Source organism: Momordica charantia, assembly GCF_013281855.1.
Source record: "Momordica charantia cultivar OHB3-1 chromosome 2 unlocalized genomic scaffold, Mcharantia_2.0 BLBB01000002.1, whole genome shotgun sequence".
Lineage (NCBI taxonomy): Eukaryota > Viridiplantae > Streptophyta > Magnoliopsida > Cucurbitales > Cucurbitaceae > Momordica > Momordica charantia.
Window position 1 is genome coordinate 9179694 of NW_028275160.1, and position 19305 is coordinate 9198998.

The following is a 19305-nucleotide window of genomic DNA, read 5'->3' on the forward strand; positions in this document are numbered from 1 at the left end:
TTTAAATATGTTAATTTTTAAATTAACTGTAAAAAAATTGTTAAAATTTTTTATGTATTGACATATTTGAACACATGAACGGATCACTCAAATGTTATTTGACTCACGAAACTTAACATATCCATTAGCAAAATTCGACCATCTGATCTAAAATATGTTTCTTGCAAGTAAAATAACATACCCACATATCCAAATGTGTTAATAAAACAATAAGTTTTATGTTAACAAACTATTTTATGCCTTTTTGAAAGGAAAAAAAAAGCTGTTTTATGGATATGTAAAAAAAATTATGGAATAACTTAGTTGAAAATTTTAAATTGACACTCTTCAAAATAATAGAAATAAACTAACCAAAAAAAAAGGTTGTGATTCGAATTTCTATCCCACGTATTATACTAAAAAAACTAATTGAAAATTTTAATACATTAAAGGCCAAATTCATAATTTTAAAAGATTCATAACTAAATTAATAGTTATCTAAAAGATCATGGATGATTTAGTATATCTACGCATCAACAAAGTTTACTACTTTAAATATTAAAAAAATTCCTAAATTTGAGTAAGTGTTGCAATTAATATCTCACCCAACCAAAAAATCATACAAGATTCAACTAATAAAATACTTAAAATAACGTCAAAGAAATACTCTTGCCCAATGACAAAAGTACTCAAATCTAACCACAAAATCGAGTGTACAAAAAACACTCTAACTTGGTAATAAATTGTTCCAATCCAACTAATTGAAAGCATACAACACAACTAAATGAATCGAAAAAGAATCTCATCTAAGAATAAAGACAACTATAGCTAGTCATAAATATTAAAAAAGAAAAAAAAATCAAATTTCAATCTCCTAGAAGGGCAACATTCAAAATCTAAATTAGTTACACTTTTGATAAATTAATTACTTATATTAATAACCAAAGTTACATATAATGTAACATCTCAAATGGTGGAAGGCAACAATAAAAAAAAAAAAAAAAACTCCACCTGATTTCCTATTAAGAGTATTCATCCATATGACATTTATACACAATGTAGAGAAGGGCATGCATAATTTGGTGCTATATGCAAACTAACCGCAATATCTTCCAACTTCACCCGACCATATGCATTGAGATCTCGAATCCTTTTAATTGTTGATGCAGCTGATTCGACCAATGGCCGAATTTTTGCCATTTCTTTTTCTAAAGTTACCCTTGTACGAATCTCCAACTGTTGTACAAAGCCAACAAAATATTAACATCTTCATACATTGTTTAACTAGTGAATAGAGGCTGCTTTGTCTCAACTAAAGAATGTGAAATGAATGGAAAGAAGCGAATAACCTTTTCCATACAGCATTCAGTATCCAACACATAATAAAAATAACAAATCTGCTTCCACAAATCCGCTTCAGTATACTGATATACAGAGGGGCATTCATGATTAGAGGCATAACTCTAGGGAGGGATCAAAATATGTAAAAGGATCACTATATCCATACTCATTTAGAAATAGACAATGTAATACCGTTCTTATGAGACGCCCATCGCACTGAGGATATTTTGGGCAGAGAATTCCTCTCTGGGAGTCGCTCACACGTCGAAGATTGACAGCACGAGTGGTGTATTTGCAGGTTTCCTTGTCACACTATAATATTCAAAACATTTGTGAGATTTACATCATTTCACTAACTATATATGAGCCCCAAAAAATGTTTTCTATGAGGTAAATTACCATCATTAAGCCATGATAATACTTTGCAATGAACTTGTCTGTTTGCATTTTTACCTGTAACATGAATTTGGATATTGTTACGAGATTGCCAAAGAGGCGCATAACAATACAGTCAAATTTTGAGATCCCACCCTACGAGGTAACACCAAATTTGACCCAGAATTATTTAAGCTGTCCTAATATAAAGTTTTCTAAAAAGAGCAACATGATTAATTGTTGTTTGGAAAAGATAGCATCAAATTTCAGCTCATAAGGCACTTACCTGGCTGGAAATCATTTCAGGAGTCATTCCACCCCTACCCTCATTAGCTTCGTCAGGAACCCATAACAAATCCTCGCATTTTGGACATTTCAAAAATTTCTTGTAGGTTCATCAACCATTGGACTTTCTTGCTTTCCATATGTTGACTTGTATATAGAACTGAATATAGTAGGAACTTCAAAAATACCATAACACTTGGGGCAAGTTAGTACCAGTGGTTTACAGCTCTGATACCTGTAAATGGTGAAGCAACGTTGTTATTTTAGAATCCAAATAAAACTTATTTAATAACTTTCCAAGGGAAATGCAAGGATTGGTTTGAAGTTGTGTGAAGTTTTAGCAATTCAAATCATTACCTTTCCTCAGCACTAACGGAAAACAGGAGGGAAGAGGAGACATCACTGTTGGAAACTTCACTTGATTTGATTAGGAACTGAACATAATTAAGTACACAGTACCTCAGAAGTGTGAATGTAATATTAGAAAGTGAGGAAACCCTCAACTTTTTATTTCCTTTTCCTTTTTTTTCTTTTTTCCTCTAGTTAGTAGGATCTATGTTTTACCTTTGATGAATCAAGCCCCAGACAGTCAGCCAATCGTTCTGGACTTGTGCCCTGAATTGAGGCACACAGACGAGAGACCACAGGATGAATCTGTTCGTTCATAGGTCGAAAATATCAAACCATTAGAATGACAGTAACAACAGACCATGATTATTCGTGGCAAAGCAATTAAAAGTTGTAAAACATGAAAAAGAAAAAGAAAAAAAAAAAAGACCTGCTGCGACAGGTAGTAATCGATGTCAATCATCCATTTTCCATCTTCTCTTTTAAGTTCATCAGGATGTCTAGCCCGCTGAGCAATGCCTGTAAAACCACCAGAAGTAGATCCCTGGCCAGAAAAGCAGCGCAAAGAAAAAAATGAAGAGGAGAATAATCTCAGTAACAATATTCTTCCAACTTTCAGAGTTCACCAAATAAAATAGTTATAATCACAGCTATAGTATCATATCTAGGAAATAAATATAAAAACCACTTGTACAAACCTGCTCACAGAAAATTATATATGGGATCGTATCACCAACAGAACAGCCAGTAGAATAACCCATTTGTTTTAACCTTTGTGCAACCTGTCCATTACACAGACATCATCTTCAAAACAAAAGTAATGGTAGATAAAATAATTTGGCAGTGGTTTAAGCATTTGCTTACTTGAACATGTGGTTGGTTTCTGGCATCAGGATAGGCTTCAGGTGGCTTGGTTAATGTCTTCGTGATGATATATTTCTCAAGTGCTACTTGCCCTTTCCTCATATCATCTTGTATCTGTGTAAAATTTGCACACCTTTAATCCCAAATAATTATCTATAATTACATACCTCAAAAGGCTCATTTTTCTATTATTTTTCCCCTGTACTGAGCAGTGTTGGTTATTTTATTTCTTTCAGTTTTTAGTGTGTGCACATGCGGGATGTCATTTGTTTACGTGTCCACATTTTGCAGAGTCGTTTGACGATCATTGCCAATTTTAGCCCGCGGCCTGGTTTAAATTGTAGGAACTCTCTGAGCATCAAGCTAAACTCTTTCTTGATTGTAAGAATAAAGTATTCACAAGTTGCAACATGAAAGGTACAATTTTTACCTTCCTAAGAGAGTCGTGTATTGACTCAATAACATCATCACATGACCTATAAGCATGAGGAAAAAGGGGAGTTAAGAGAAAAATTAATGCAGTTTCTAAATGATGATGTACCATTTAGAATAACAAATAAAATTCTCTATCGGAAACGTTACATACCCTCCAGACAATATTTGACTCAAGCAGAAATCACCTAATTCCTTTGATAATAAACTCCAATCACGATGAACCATATCAAGACCCTTTCGCTCAATAACCTGTACATATGAAGTCAACTTTGACAGTGCTCTAGCTCCCATTTATTTCCTTAAAGAACCAATAGAGCAAATGGAAGTAAAGCATAGTCACCTCATATGGCATTCCATCCTTCAACTGCAACTTTACAGCTGCATATTTCTTTTTCTTCAGAAGTAGCATTCTCTTGTACAGACCATCGTGATCAATTTCTAAACACTTGTATTTTTTGTTGACCTAGGAAAAGCAAAACAGGAAAAAATACCTCGCATTGTGACTTGAGACGATGAGGAAAGATTTGCAAAGGATATTTTATATGGATCAAAATTCTTCAGTTGTCTGATCAACACCATAGGCACTTGTTAGTGTTGTGACATACAAGCGTTCCAGTATATTACGAATGGTTTAGATGGAACTTAAAACTATTTTCTAGTATTGCACGAGAGAAATTTTCAAAACCCAGATAAGGTGTTGAACATTTTTTTAATTACTATACATTCTTATACATTAGATAGCTAAATTCGATACAAAAATGAAAGAGCAGTTTATTAGGCTTAGATCTTAAATCATGGGAGTTTCCAACATAATTTATACGATAAATATTTTGAAAAATTCAATCAGATCGCACAACCCCACCTCATGTATAACTTTCGCTGCAATTGCTTTCGCGTTGCCAATATCATCCAGTCCACTATGGATCATTATTGAATCAGTATCGCCATAAATTACCTGTCATGTGGAAGATAATCTATTCATGAGACCAAAGTACTTGGATGTGCTCTAAGATTATGCACATACGTTGGGAAATCTATATAGTTTGTGAATTTCAGTGTTCAACTATGACCTCTAGGTTAAACTTATTCTGAACAAGATCAACGGTGCTCTGCAGTATTTCTCTTCCCTGTAAAATAGTAAGTTACATGCAAGTTTATGCAGTCTCTTTTTTTTTTTTTTGGCTGGAAGACTGAAGATGGGAGGTTGCTCTTTTGCATAATTGGCAAAAATTAGAACTGCAGCATAAGCAACCTAATTCCCTTACTTGTGAAGTAATAAGCTCTGCTAGTGGTTTTGCATAAAACCTTGAATTAGGAAACCCTAGACATCCATACATACTGCATCACCGTCACAAGATCATGTAAGTGTACAATGAAATAGATGATTAGTGTATAAGATGTATGGAGTGGAAGGTTTAAAAATAAACATAACAGAAAAATACCTGTTTGCAGTAAGCTTCAGTGCCTGTTGCTGAATGTTAAGTTGCTGGAGCTTGAGACCAGATGCTTTTTTCATCCATGACTTTACCGTTTTTCTCCTTTGAACCAGATTTTTTAGCAACTGTAGAAAGAAAATGTGCATCATTGCCATCTTTCTACCAAGAAGCAAAAAAATATAAGAAATGGACATGAGTTACATGGCATGCATTAACCATTTCTTGGGGCAAACTCTGTCTTAAGAGAAAGAAAAAAAGGAAAGATAATATTGGAATCTGAGATTGCTACAGAAAGACAATTTTAACCTCATATAATGGCAATTGCACATGATTGAAACTCCTATGCATAATAAAATTTTATTAAATCATCACATGGAAGAATCCAGGAGTTTTTGCAACTAACAATGTCGATACAGTAAAGCAAAATAGCAAATGAAGCACTACTTATGAGTCAATATTCTACAACATAAATGCAGGTAAGGTACATTTCTTTATCCTACATCTGCTCTGTGGTTCAGTTAGACATGCAGCCCCTCATGAATGCAAGACATATTGAAGACATGCTGGTGAGTATAGTTACTAGTTCCTAGTAATTACAAAAGGCTTTCCATTATCGTTCAAAGCTAGTTAATTTTTACAATTGATAGTTTAGGTGGTGCAATTGTCATATTAATGAAAGTTTAAAGGTTTATTTTTTACCATTGAAAGTTTAGGGGTCTAATTTTTTCATTTATAAAGTTTGAGAGTTGAATTTTTATAATTGAAAGTCTATGAGTGCAATTGTAACAACTACCATACTTAAAACCCAATTGTGCCCACGATTTTTTTTTCACAAGGAAACAATACCTTTCATTGATAAAAGAAAAAAGTGCAAATTCCTATTTGGAGATATAATTAAAAGCTTAAAACCCGAAACCAAATCACAATTTGGTAACACCCCTGCCCTTAAAAACAACATCCTCCATAAAAGCTCAGATAGTACCCCTTTCTTTTGACTCCTTTCTAACCTCCATTCAAACACCCACTACATAATACAATACAAATACAAAACTTCCCTTGATGCAAAGGATTTAACATATCTCAAAAGTGCATACATCATATTTTGAAAAAGAATCATTATGATTGTACGTGATCAACCTTCAACCCCAGTTTTTTTTTTTTTTTTTTGTGAAAGAAACAATTTCATTGATGTATGAAATTACAAAAGGCCCTTAAGAAGGGTTACATGAAGCACTTCCAATTAACTAATAGAGAAGTGTAACTATCATGATGAAAAAAAGGAGTGTTCTTACACCAAGTGACAACTTTGTAAACAATAGTTTCAAAAAACCTCTCATAAGGTTGTGGTTTATCATTGAAGGTTCTTTGGTTCCGTTCTCCCCAAATAGTCCATAGGAAAGCTCGAACAAAATTCATCCATAGGATAGCCTTTTTAGTTTTGAAGGGGTGCCCGACGAGAGTGTATTCTATGAGAAGAGGGGGGTCAATTGGTAGGGCTGTGGACCATCAAAGGTGTTGAGGATGGATCTCCAAAAATTTGCTGCAAAGGTGCAAGTGACAAAGAGGTGTTGTTGTGATTCCAAGTTAGCTTTGCAGATGGAGCACCATTGTGGGGAGATAATCAGGTAGGGGAGCCGTCTTTGAAGCTTGTCGTTAGTGTTGATGGCTCGGTGGCTAAGTTCCCAAAGGAAGAATCTCACTTTCTTTGGACAACTATCTTTCCAGATTGCTTTGTAGAGACTGTTTGGGGCTGCTGGACGGTGTTGGGTGAGGTCTCTAGTGAGTGATATGGTGGAAAAGGATCCATTTGGCTCTAGTCTCCATCTGATAGAATCTATTTATGTAAACAAGTGAGCATCTGTGAGCTGATGACAAAGGGCTACCCATTCCGTGATTTCAGTATCCTTGAGGTTCCTTCTTAAACTCAGATTCCAACATGATGTTTCTGCTGTCCACAGGTCCGATATGGGAGCATCTTTTTTCGAAGATAGAAAGAATAGGAGAGGATAGGTATGTTGTAGGGGCTCATCAGACAGCCAAGGTTGCCTCCAAAAGGATATAGACTTACCATCACCAATAATAAATGCCAGCCGCTCATAGATCAGATTCTGTGTTTTTAATATGGTTTTCCATGGTCCTTTTGCAGTGGGATTGGATATAGAATTTGGTTGCTGGTTCCAAGAGGCTTTGCCATATTTGGCTTCAATATATCCTTCCAAAGAGCTGATTCCTCTTTTAAATACCTCCAAATCCATTTAGCGAGAAGGATACGATTTTTAGTTTTCATTTTAGTGATACCGAGGCCTCCTTCATGAATTGGTTTTTGCATAATGTCTCTCTTGACTAGGTGTAGTCCCTTTGTCTCTCTATTACCCTTCCAAAGAAAGCTAGATAAGATGCTGTCCAAGGAGAGTGCTACCTTTGTTGGCAATGGGAAGAGTGAAGGAAATAGGTGGGGAGGTTTGTTAGGCTGGCTTGGATGAGAGTGTGTTTGCCTCCCTTGGAGAGATAGGAATTCTTCCATGATTGAAGTCAATCAATGGATCCCAAAAGGAGATAGATCCATGCTTTCCATGTAGGGGTAAGCCAAGGTATGTGTTTGGCCAGGAGCCAATTTTGCAAGCAAACTTGGTGGCTAGTGTATTAAGATCAGCTTCCTCAAGATTATCCCCAAGATCTCTGATTTCTGGTGGTTTACGTTGAGTCTGGATGCTTCCTCAAAAAGTCTAATGATGTTAAACATATTGATAAGGGAGGAATCATCAAATGGTGAGAAGAGAATGGTATTATCAGCAAATTGTAGGTGATGGATGGCCAAGGAGTGATTTCCAATGTCAAACTCTTTTATGAGGTTGTTGCTTGCAGCATGGGTCATTAGTCTACGAAAAGCATCAACAATCATGATAAAAGAGAAAGGGAGAGAGTGGGTCACCTTGTCTAAGACCCCTAGATTCTAGTAATTTTTCTTGGGGACGACCATTAATAATGATGGAGTAATTTGCAGAGGAGAGACAACCCCGAATCCACCGTCTCCATGTGTGGCCAAAACCTTTGGCAGTAAAGACCTCATCGAGGAAATCCCAATCAACTTTGTCGAAAGCTTTTTCAATATCGAGTTTGATGACCACTCCCTTTCTCTTTTTCCTATCTCATTCTTCAATGAGCTCTTTGGCTATTAGAGAAGCATCTAGGATTTGTCTTCCGGCTAGAAAAGCATATTGCTCTCTTGTAATAGTGTGGGGCCGCAAACCTTTAAGTCTTTCAGAGAGCACTCTAGCAATAATCTTGTAGAGGCACGAAATGAGACTGTTGAGGCGGAAATCTCCAACCTTCCTTGCATCAACCTTTTTTGGGATGAGACAAATGTATGTTTCATTGAGGCTTGCATTAATAATGTCATTCTTAAAAAAATCTTGGAACACTCTCATGATGTCGGGTTTGACAGTGTTCCAAAAAATTTTATAGAATTCGGCCGTGTAGCCATTCGATCCAGGCGTCTCGTTTGTTCCCAATTCATTCACAGCTTTCTAGATTTCCTCCTCAGTGAAAGGTCTCTCTAAATCAGTACTTTGTTGTGCATTTATCGGGTTCCAATTGAGGGGGGAGGGGAGGAAACGAGTGCCTTCCTTCTTTGTGTATAACTTGTCAAAAAAAGAAAGAAATTCATTAACAATTTCATCCTCCCCCAGGAGGCTGGTGCCTTTTGAAGAAAGAACTTCTATAATGGTGCTTTTCCTCCTCTTTGCCGCCACAATTTTGTGGAAAAAGGAAGTGTTTAGATCTCCCTCTTATAACCAATTGGCTTTGCATCTTTGTCTCTATAGAATCTCTTCTTTGGCCACGGTAGAAAGCAATATTGCTTTGATGGATCTCCTCTGTGTGAGTTGTGTAGGGTGTAGTAAACCTTTTCTTATTCTATATTATCCAAGATAGCGAGCTCAGATAGTAGGAGGTTCTTTTGCTGGTTGATGCTACCAAAAGTGGATTTTTTTTTTTTTTAACAAGAAACAAGCTTCTCATTGAATTAATGAAAAGTAATGAAAATGTTCAAAGATACAAACTCTCGAAAGAGTGAAAAGAAAAGAGAATTACAAGTAAATGGAAAAAACAAGATAAGCTCAAACATTAAGAGATAAAGTAAAAGCTCCCCAATTGTAACAAATAAATGAGGGAGAAAAGTTTTCGAACAAAGGTGACAAAGAGCTCCACTGTGAAGATTTGAATTTAGCCAAACTGAAATGATCCAATGGAGATTTGCGACGATCCTTGAAAATTCTGAGATTTCTTTCATACCAAATCTCATAGAGCAAGGCTTTGACACCATTTGACTACAGCAAGCTACTTTGAGAAGATAGGATTGGGCCTAGGAGTAGTTGAAGGATATTATCCACTGTTATGTTGCTAAAAACCCAGGAGAGATTGAACTCTTTAAATAACAAGAACCAACAGTGCAATGCATAAGGACATTGGAATAATATATGGATCAGATTCTCCCTGCTTTCTTGACAAAACATACATATTGATGGCTGTAGACACAAAACCGAGAGCCTTCTTTGAAGAACTTCATCCGTATTCAATCTTCCATTAATGATGATCCAAACAAAAAACCCGACCTTATTCGGGCTCTTTGTTTTCCAAATAGCCTTATAAAGATCGGTTCCTTTTTGGTTTGCTACCAAAAGTGGATTTGTTCCACAATTTAGTAACTGATCTTAGCTCCTTTAGTTTTTGAATAAAGTCATGCCCTGGCCAACCTCGTAAGGGGGTATTTTGCCACCAATATTCAACAAGAGGTTTAAAGGTTTGGTGCTGTAACCAAACATTCTCAAACCAAAATGGGGTTGGGCCCATTTTGCTAATCCAAAAGAGAGATGGATGGGATAATGATCTGATGTCGAACAGTTAAGTCGCTTAACTGCGACATTTTGAAACTTTGAAAGGAAATCTCTTGTGGCAAGGAACCTGTCAATCAAAATCCGACCAAGTGTAAAGGTCGTTTGTAAGTGGAAGATCCTGTAGCTCTGCTCTCTCAATGAAGGAATTGAAGCCATTCATATTTCCATTCGGTCGGCAATAAGAAGATTTTTCTTGTGACCATCGGATGGTGTTAAAATCACCCCCCAATAGCCAAAATTTCGAGCTAAGAAACGAGAGGTCCATCAGTTCGTTCCAGAAACCAGCTTTCTCTTCTGTTCTTGTGGGCCCGTAGACCCCTATAAGCCAAAAATTGAAGCCATCAGAAAGATTAATAAGGATGGTTATTGTGTGTAGACCCATGGTGATGTTCTATGATGTGCCAGATGCATCAAGAGCTGTCCATCCGATATCCCGAGAGCTCCAAAGAGATTTAATAGTGAGGCGGTCAATCTTTTCCAGCTTTGTCTCTTGGAGAATGACTATGGTAGGGTTGTGCTTGTTGATGAGGCTTTTAATCAAGGCCCGTTTGTCCCATGAGCCAAGATCCCTTACATTCCAAGAGACAATAATCATCGAGAAGTGGTAGACCCGCTAGATAAATTCTTGGTTTGGTGAAAGTCATAGTTGATGGTTGATACGAGGCCAGCAAGTTCTTTTTTTCCCCGGTTCTCTTTTCTGTTAGAGAGCATTTTCTTTGTGACTTTTTGGGGAATAGGGTAAATGCCCATACCCATAGTACAGAGCCAAGGGATGACCACCTGTAGATACTCCGAAGGGTGTATGGTGGGATCAAACAAGTGAGGGGGCTGAATTTCGAGGGGCTCAGAGGTAGTAGGGACAAAGCTGTCCACGGGGTTGATCAAAGGTAGTAGAGGAGGGGGGTTCTGAAGAAAAAGGATAGGGTCTAGAGAGGCATTGGTCAGATTCAGAGAGGAGAACATGGGGTTGGTGGGGTGCTTTGTACCAGGGATAAGGAAGGTTTCCTTTTCAGTGATGTTAACGGCTATTTTTGGCCCATCTAGGAGGAGAGATGGGTTTGGGAGAGGGGAAGGATGAGGAGTAGGTTGCGGTATAGTCAGGGGTGGGAGGCAGAAGGGAGGTGTTGGAGGGAAATGGTCCAAAGTGCAGGGATGTGTTGTATCCGAGGGGTGGGTAGATGTCAGAAGGCTTTTAGGCAAGTGGGATGATTGCTTTGGGGGATGTGGTTTCATAGGGTGATGGACAAAAGGGTATAAGGTCAGTGGACAGATTAGGTAGTACTAAACTCGATGGGGAAGGGTAGTGTTTAGATGTTGATGGGTCACAAGGTTCAGCAAAGGATTTTTGTTTAGACAAAGATGGATCGGGGGAGTGTTTATCCCAATGAGTGTAACATTTGGGGCAGCACCCAAAATCCCTTCATTGGAGGACATCTGAGTCTGGTCAGTGAGTTTTCCGACGGGGATAATTCCATGGATTCCGGTAGAGTACCACAAAAAGATCTCAGATTTGGAAAAGGGTCGATTTGGATCTTTATGTTTCTAGTGGGTGATAGGGAAATTCCAATTTCTGCTCGGACAAGTCCAAAAGGATTTGGTTTGACTTTAATTGAAGCTTCCATCAGATCAAGGCGGGAGAGAGTTTAGGGTTTAGGGTCGGAAGTTTCCACTTGAAATTTAAGAACCTTAACCAACATTACTACAATGCTTGCCCCATGATCCCTTCCCATGGGGGTTGGTTAAAAATTTGGAATCTTCCCCTGGACAAATGGGACAATGCGACCCTAAGAATCATTGGAGATGCTTGTGGAGGATACGTTAAAACAACCTTCAACCCCAGTTGATACGAGGACTGAGAAGTTGTTGTCATAATCCATATCAATAGCCAATATGGTGGTGGCCATGATTTAGAATTTGTCCAACATATTTATTGGTAGTTTATGGCAATAACCTAATTTTGATCGCCATAGAGATTACAACATTTCCAGTTCCTACCCATTACCCACTATTTCAAGCATAAAAATAAAAACCAGTAACCCATGGAAATAACAGAAGAGAGAAGAAAAGAAAAAGGAACAAAATCATTTGAGACGGTTAGAATAACGCCCCAAGGCTTGAGGATATTTTCTTACCTCGGGAAGAACTCCAGTCATTTTACTAGATGGCAGACGAGGAAAAAGACCATCTGGAGATCTTTCTACAGTGGTGAAGCAAATATTATATTCCTGCTTGTTTGGGGACAGCAGCGTTCACAAGTGTGGCACACGGATTAAAATTAGAATACTTTGTCCATGCTTAAAATATAACTAAAGGAGTTGACAAACATTTAACTGGAATAACAGACTAACCTGAATGATGGAAGGGTACAGACTATTGAAGTCCAGAAGTAATATATATTTATCATATAAACCTCGTTTTGGCTCCAAGACTAGCCCACCTGCATAGGAGGATCCCTTTTTGCCTTTTCCACTTTCAGTATTGGGAGCAAATTCTACATTTACATAATCTAAATCAAATTCATAAACATGTTTTTCCTCATAACCATGAACCCTTCTCTTTTTTACCATCTTTTTTTCCTTCATATAAGATGAAGTCTTGTCGGGAACAATATACTTTTTGGCATGGAATGCATGAAGTAAGAGATACTCTACTCTCTGGGCTCTAGCACCCTGAAAAAGTACGTATATCACATTTAGACAGGTAAAACTCTCCTTATAACTTCATAGTTGAATTGTGGGATGAGATTAAGATGAAATATGCCAATGAGGCTTACCTGTAGACTTCTTCCCCAGAGATTACCACTGATATTAGTCAGCTGACGAGTTAGAGGAAGAACATTTAGATGAAACATGAGTTCCAATGACAACCATGCATCTGTCTCGCCATATTCAATCTGATATATTAAATCATCACGAGAATAATGTAGTCAATACTTAAATAAAAGAATGGGTTCCAATGATAACTATGCATTTGTCTCACCATATTAAATCTGAGAGGTTAAAACATCTTGAGAATAATGCAGTTAAAATAAAATTTGAAGATCCAAATAGTGTGACAGACTTCAACTTTTAGTTTACCATTGGTGCAAAAAGTTAAATAGTTTAAGAAACTTGACCTAACATCCTTTTTGTAGCTGACATTCATTGTTGCAATCTTTATTCATTGTTGTAATCTTTTATCTAATTACATGAGGGTACACATATAATAATAAAAAGTTAACTATTGCAGATATTGAAGAAAACCATAAGATACAAAACGAGAATGTTTTCTCCACTTTCATCTATTTCAGGCACAAGTTCACAGTGTCAAGACTTTGAGCATTAATAATGTTTCTGCAGCATAGGTAAATTTGAACTCGTGTCTATGAGTCTGAGTTAAGGGGTTAAAAATCCTCTGCTGATAATATTTTAGGCTATGGAATATTCTACCATGTTCAAGCCATTGATTAATAAAAATAACTGAAGTACTTATATGGAAGAAGGTATGAGGCCACAATCATTGACAGACTAGCTAGCATATCCCTGATGACTTCACTAATATTTTTAAACATAATGCAAGAGAACTATAACACTATCATCACTTCGAGACCATATAACCTATCACCTCTTCAGAACAAAATATTTACTACTATTTTATTCAAATTGTAATAAGTGAGAAAAAGTACGATACTTTTAGCACCAAAATGTAGGATATAGAATCGTCAACACACCAGGTCCATGAGAGACTCTGATGCTTGGAACATTCTTGGAATATCATGTGGAGTAACCTCCTTACGGTCCTTATTAAGCTGAGTCTTTGATAGCTCTATCAAAGAATAGCTAATCTGGAAGAAGAGAAGTAAGACTTCAAAACCCAAATGATTAAGTGACACTAATATATTTTCAACACAAATAGTATACCTCTTTCAATAGGTCACGGGAAGATAAGTATGTATCACATAAAAGTCGACCAGCAATGCAAGCCATGACTCCTGAACTTGCTCCAGACCCAAAAATGCTCCCTCCTTTTCCAAGTTTAGGCATAACAGACCGCTTAAGGTGACCTATTTTGGACCACGTGCTGCTTGGTACTCGGCAAAACTGTAATATAATAGAGAAACTTCTAAGTAAAATTGCATATCTTTTCATTAGTCATTTAGTCACCAAGGCAACAAGGAACCACATCTAAGAAGTAGCATACTTCCATGAGATCATCTAAGGAGCAGTGTATGACAATTATTATGTATGAATAATCCACGTACTAAAATTAGATGCATAATGAAAAGCATTTACTTTGAAATAGTTTGGGGGTGAAACACTCACTTTGGAGTAGTTTCATAGACTACTTGAAGAAATTAAGGTTAATAGATTAGTATTAATCAAAGTGAAAAGAAAAGGAAAACACCAATGGAAACAGAGAGTTAGACAATGTAATTTCTGGAGTAAATAACAATAAAAGGAAGCTTGAAAGATTCTTAGCAAGGTGTAAAAGTGACTATTACATAGTTCTTGCTTGGTTTTCAAAGATTCGTCGAGCAAGTGAAGTGAATACCCCTTTTTGTGGTAGCAAAGGCAAGAACCTTTCATTTCTTGAGGTTGTTGAAGCTTTCTTTAGGGGTTTATTGATCAGGAAGCTCACGTCGAAAGGCAAAAGAGTTCTTCAAAAAGGAACATCTAATGTTTTAAATCGTGTCATGGATCATGGTTGCCATCTTTTCTTTTCTTCTTCTTTTCTACTTCTGCTTTTTTACTTTTTTTCTTCATCGTGGTTGGAGTGTTAAGTTTGTTGGGATGGGGATTGCATGTTATGTTCACATTCTTACTTGTGGGGTCTTGGAGACGTTTCTTTACACATCAAGGGGTTGTGGCTACGTAATGATGGTTCTAACTTTTAACAATTTCATTGAAAAGATTTGTTTTGAAAAAAAGAGAGAGAGAGATTTACTTGTTACTTTGATCATATCAATTACTTGATAATTCTACCTGGGCTCGATGGAGAAGAACATCTATGTCAAATCCAGAGATATTGTGTCCAACCAGCACATCACTATCCAATTTGTATAATTTACTCATTAATTCATCCAACAAGGCCCTTTCACTGCAAGAGGACAGTTGTAATTAAACCTTAATAACACTATTAATATTATAATTTTTCAATAAAAACAGAGGTTTTCTACAAGGAACAGAATACAATTTCAGGACAGTACTAATGAATAACCTCTCGCAGATTAAAACATTTGATCCAGCCTTCTTAAATCCCATAGGAAATATGCCTCCATCAAGCTTACGGATGATAGTAAAATGTCTAAGCATACCAGGTTTTTTCCATTCTGTGGCCGGCATGGGACCGTCAATCTGAAATGTCAAGCAGTAGCTGATGTTAGAAAAATTAATAAAGCAAAATAATCTCTCTTTACTTTGTTAAATCTCTGTATACTTAAGAGTTAAAACAAGCTAATAATTGTTTTTAAAAATGACCAATACTTTAGCTACAGTTTTAACTACAGAAGATAGACTTCCAAGCATATGAGCAGTCGCCTAGCTACAATTCCTCATCTCATTCATTCTTAAATTGACTTCACTAACAAAGCTCGATTGTACGCATCCAAGTATCAAATTCATACCATAATCCTTACTCTGGCATAAAGATAATTATAAAAAAAATTGTAAAGATTTAGCAATTGAACTAAAAGTATACTTCCTATCAAGTAGACCATGATCCTCTAGGACATATAAATATTGTAACTCGTATCGAGTAAATTACCCATCAGTGGTCAACATTCTTGTAAGCTGATTGGAAATTCTGACTCACATTTTCAAATAAAACAAAAAAAATGATTGTCACATCAGCAGAAACATGAAAAAAAGAGTTAACAGCATTGACAAAAGTTAATAACTAACCTTTGCTCTTTGACAGCATATAACAGATGCAGACACAATTTCATTGACATTCTGATTTTCATTAATGATGGTCTTTATATTTATTGCACTGACAATCATAGAAGGAACCTCCAAAGTTTTACTTGACGAAGTTGAAATTTGAACATTTTTTGGAGAGTAAACTGTCACCTCAAACTTGCACCAGCTCACCTTCATAAGAATATTACCATAGTATTAGCATTTATAACAGTGTGAAAATAAAAGCTTCCTATGAGTCAAATAAACTGCGATAGGATTAAGCAATCTTACTTGTTGAGAATCAGGACAGGAAGAAAATTTTGAAATTGACAACCAGGAGGGGCCCTTTATTTTCCTTTTAATGAGGAGAAGCTCCAAGGCACTGTATGCATTAACATGTTAAATTATCACTGCTTCATCAAAAAAAGTATTCTGAACGCACATGATCATATAGTTGATAGAAAACATATTACTTAAAAACACTACAACTAAGAGTAACAATTTAGGATATTAACCTCAATGTCTTTCTTTATTAAATTCTTAGGCTTCTTCGAAAGAACTTTAGCTTTTAGAATAAGTTAGGCAATAAAATCCAAGAATGTTTGGATAAGAACTGGAAAATTCCCATAAGGAGAAACACAAAGTGCACTGGCTTTTGCCAGCCAGTTCCAAGTTCTCATTCTATTTATGAAGTACAAGTTACACCCCATCACCAAAGTCAGTCAGGTGTCAAGATCTAAATATTAAGAAAACATGCAAAACATATCTAACATAGGCTATAAGCAAGAAGATTTTCCTGTTTGGCATTTGCTTTGCATATTGCAGAAAGTTTAAATGCTTTGATATTTGAATGGAGGACAGGAAAACTAAAAGTAGAATGTAAAAAAAGATGTGTAATATGCCAGGAAAGGTGAAAGGACCATTCCAAGATATTTATACCTGCGATGCGTTCCTAAGAGGGCACAAAATGATTCTCCTTTTAGATCAGTAGGAAGTGGGGGATGCTATCACAAGTTTAACCAACCATCGTCAATAATTTCAAAATGGGGTAACAATAAATATATAAATAAAGAATAAAAACAAAACTAAGAGACGTGTGCCTCCATAAGGCAACTTTAAGAACTTTAACCTCCTAAGAAGTATGATCTGAAAATTTTGGTGTTCAAGATCTCATTGTACTAAAAAACAGAAAAGTGAAAATCATAATTCAAATTGCAAATATCATTCGTGTGTCAAGTATTATACCTTAAATGGGTAACTGATCTTAATCACATAATTTTCTCTCGCAGGTATGTCACGACGCTCAAATGCATATTTCCTCTGTGATGAGAATTTAAGAAGAATACTGATGTACTCAAGTATACATAATAAACTGGTAGTTTAAATATAAATAATATTTGACATGGTACAGCTGCATTAAGACTAATACAAAATAAACAAAAAGGTAATTTGCAAACCTTAACTGGAGTCATGCTAAATGTTGAAACATTGAGATCTAGTAACTGCTTAGCTATTTCGTTTTTTAGTCTAGTGGTCACTTCCTAAGAGAAGAAAGTACATAAAAACACATTAATAGAAGCATGCAAGATAAATGATGCTTTTAGAGAAAAGAAAGGATGACAAGCATAACAAGCACAACATACTCAGGTACAAGAGTGGATAAACTTACTTGCAACTTTGTATGCAGATCTGCAGGAGAAAGATGGGAGTGTTCAGCATCATTTTGAAGGTTCAACACCTCATCCGAATGAAGAAAAGAGGCAATTGGAATAGCATATACACATCTTTGCATGTTTTTTACCACCACACAACAACTATGGTACGTATCTCCAGCTTTGACCTAATTACAAGATGATACGTGACCAAAGTCAACCAAGAAGATCACTCCTTTTATCTGGATTTAGTTCTAATTGGTATCAAAGATAATAGAGAGTGGAAGAAAGAAAAAAAGGGAAAGAAAAATGTCTAAGTACCTAGAGGTAGACTGTATATTGACTTCAAAGGTTTCAATGATAAAAAGATGTGAATGTTCAGCAGCACAAGAGATCAAATAGAGGGATGTCACAAATTATATGTTTTATGAACTAATAAGAATTTAACAATTTAATAGTTATGAATGACAATCTAAAAGTCTTGAAATTCCACCACCTTCCCTTCAAACATTCATTGGGATTGCACGGGACATTATAGAACAGCCAGAATACAAACAAGTTTAGCATAATACCAAAGCACCAAATCTAGCTAAGCAGCGTGCTTGCCTAGTAAAATAGAACAAAGAGCATTGTTATAAAAAGAATGATCAGTTAATTTTTTTCATTGATCCATACAACATCAAATAGTGTGATTTTGCAAATGTTCGAATAATTATAGCGCAATTGATGGGGAAATGATTAGTAACACCTTGCCAAATAGATATACAGTGCCCGAATTCGCACCGAAGAGCTCCTCATACGCATCGATTATATAGAAAGGAAGAGAGCCGTCTGTGTCAATATCAATATTGAATTTCTCTTCAGAAATTTCTCCAGCAGAATCAACATTTTCGCTCCCTTCGCTCCTCACTGCTCGCCAACCCGCAGCAGCACTCAAAGCCGGGTTGTTTTCTTCATTAATCTTAGCATTCAGCGCACAAACCGGCTCCTTCTTCAATAATGATTCCGCCTATGTTTCAACCATAATAGGCATATTATCTTCAATTACATCTTCCTTAATCGAAAAACTATGTGATTTCACAATCGGATCCAGACTTATTTGAAAATCTAAATCCTGCATGTCCTCAAAGTTCCCATTTGCAGTATCCTTAATCAATTCATATCCACCGATCAAATTAAGACTCGGCGCAGTTAATCCCTCGCACTTCACAGCAGGAATAGGCGCACAAGTCCTCGGCATAGCTCCGATTCTTCCCTTTCTACGCTTCTCTCTGTCAGTCTCATCCGGCGCAAATTCGGCAATTACATCATCGACGATACTGTCACAAGCTGAACCTTTAGCCTTATCGTCTCTACTCGTTTTCCTGAAGATCGACGAAGTGAACATCGAAGAAAGCTTTCGTTTCCCCATCATTGACCTCGACGGCGATGATGTTAACTTGGATTTTGTTGGTGCGAATAAGTTTGCAGAATCTGAGACCGTTTGATTTGGGAAAATGTGGCGGGAAATTCTTCACTCTCTGAAAACCGCTGCCTCTGCTGATAACTTTTGAAAGAAAGAGATGAAATTTTTTTAAAAAGTTAGAGAGAATTGGTGGTTTATTTATAGAAGGTGAATCTTTTAATATTTTATATATTAAATTTTTATACGATAGGATTCTTTGTTCGAATTTCTTAATATATGTTATATATTAATAGATATAATCCTCAAGTGTAATTCACCCTTCAAATTACAACTAAGTTAAAACTCTATTTTACCACTGTGATTATATATTAAATTTTAACTACCATTCAACCATAAATTAAGTCCTCTCGTACT

At 36.3% G+C, this 19305-nt stretch overlaps 1 protein-coding gene across 1 annotated transcript; it reads right to left on the minus strand.

Moving 5' to 3' along the window:
- Positions 1-878: 878 nt before the first annotated feature.
- Positions 879-18999, minus strand: LOC111017898 (DNA polymerase alpha catalytic subunit-like; the record flags this gene model as incomplete). The annotated part of the gene is given in 32 exon segments (XM_022293787.2): positions 879-1215; positions 1329-1403; positions 1513-1632; positions 1720-1773; positions 1982-2082; positions 2085-2215; positions 2338-2414; positions 2545-2634; positions 2759-2872; positions 3027-3110; positions 3193-3306; positions 3623-3668; positions 3779-3876; positions 3968-4090; positions 4490-4582; positions 4698-4754; positions 4893-4965; positions 5070-5188; positions 12091-12183; positions 12307-12627; positions 12732-12851; positions 13668-13781; positions 13858-14037; positions 14920-15034; positions 15155-15291; positions 15838-16026; positions 16126-16216; positions 16774-16838; positions 17080-17154; positions 17292-17375; positions 17504-17674; positions 18235-18999. Coding segments are annotated over 32 exon segments (4278 nt in total), but the record flags the coding sequence as incomplete, so codon positions are not given.
- Between the last annotated feature and the right edge of the window lie 306 nt (positions 19000-19305).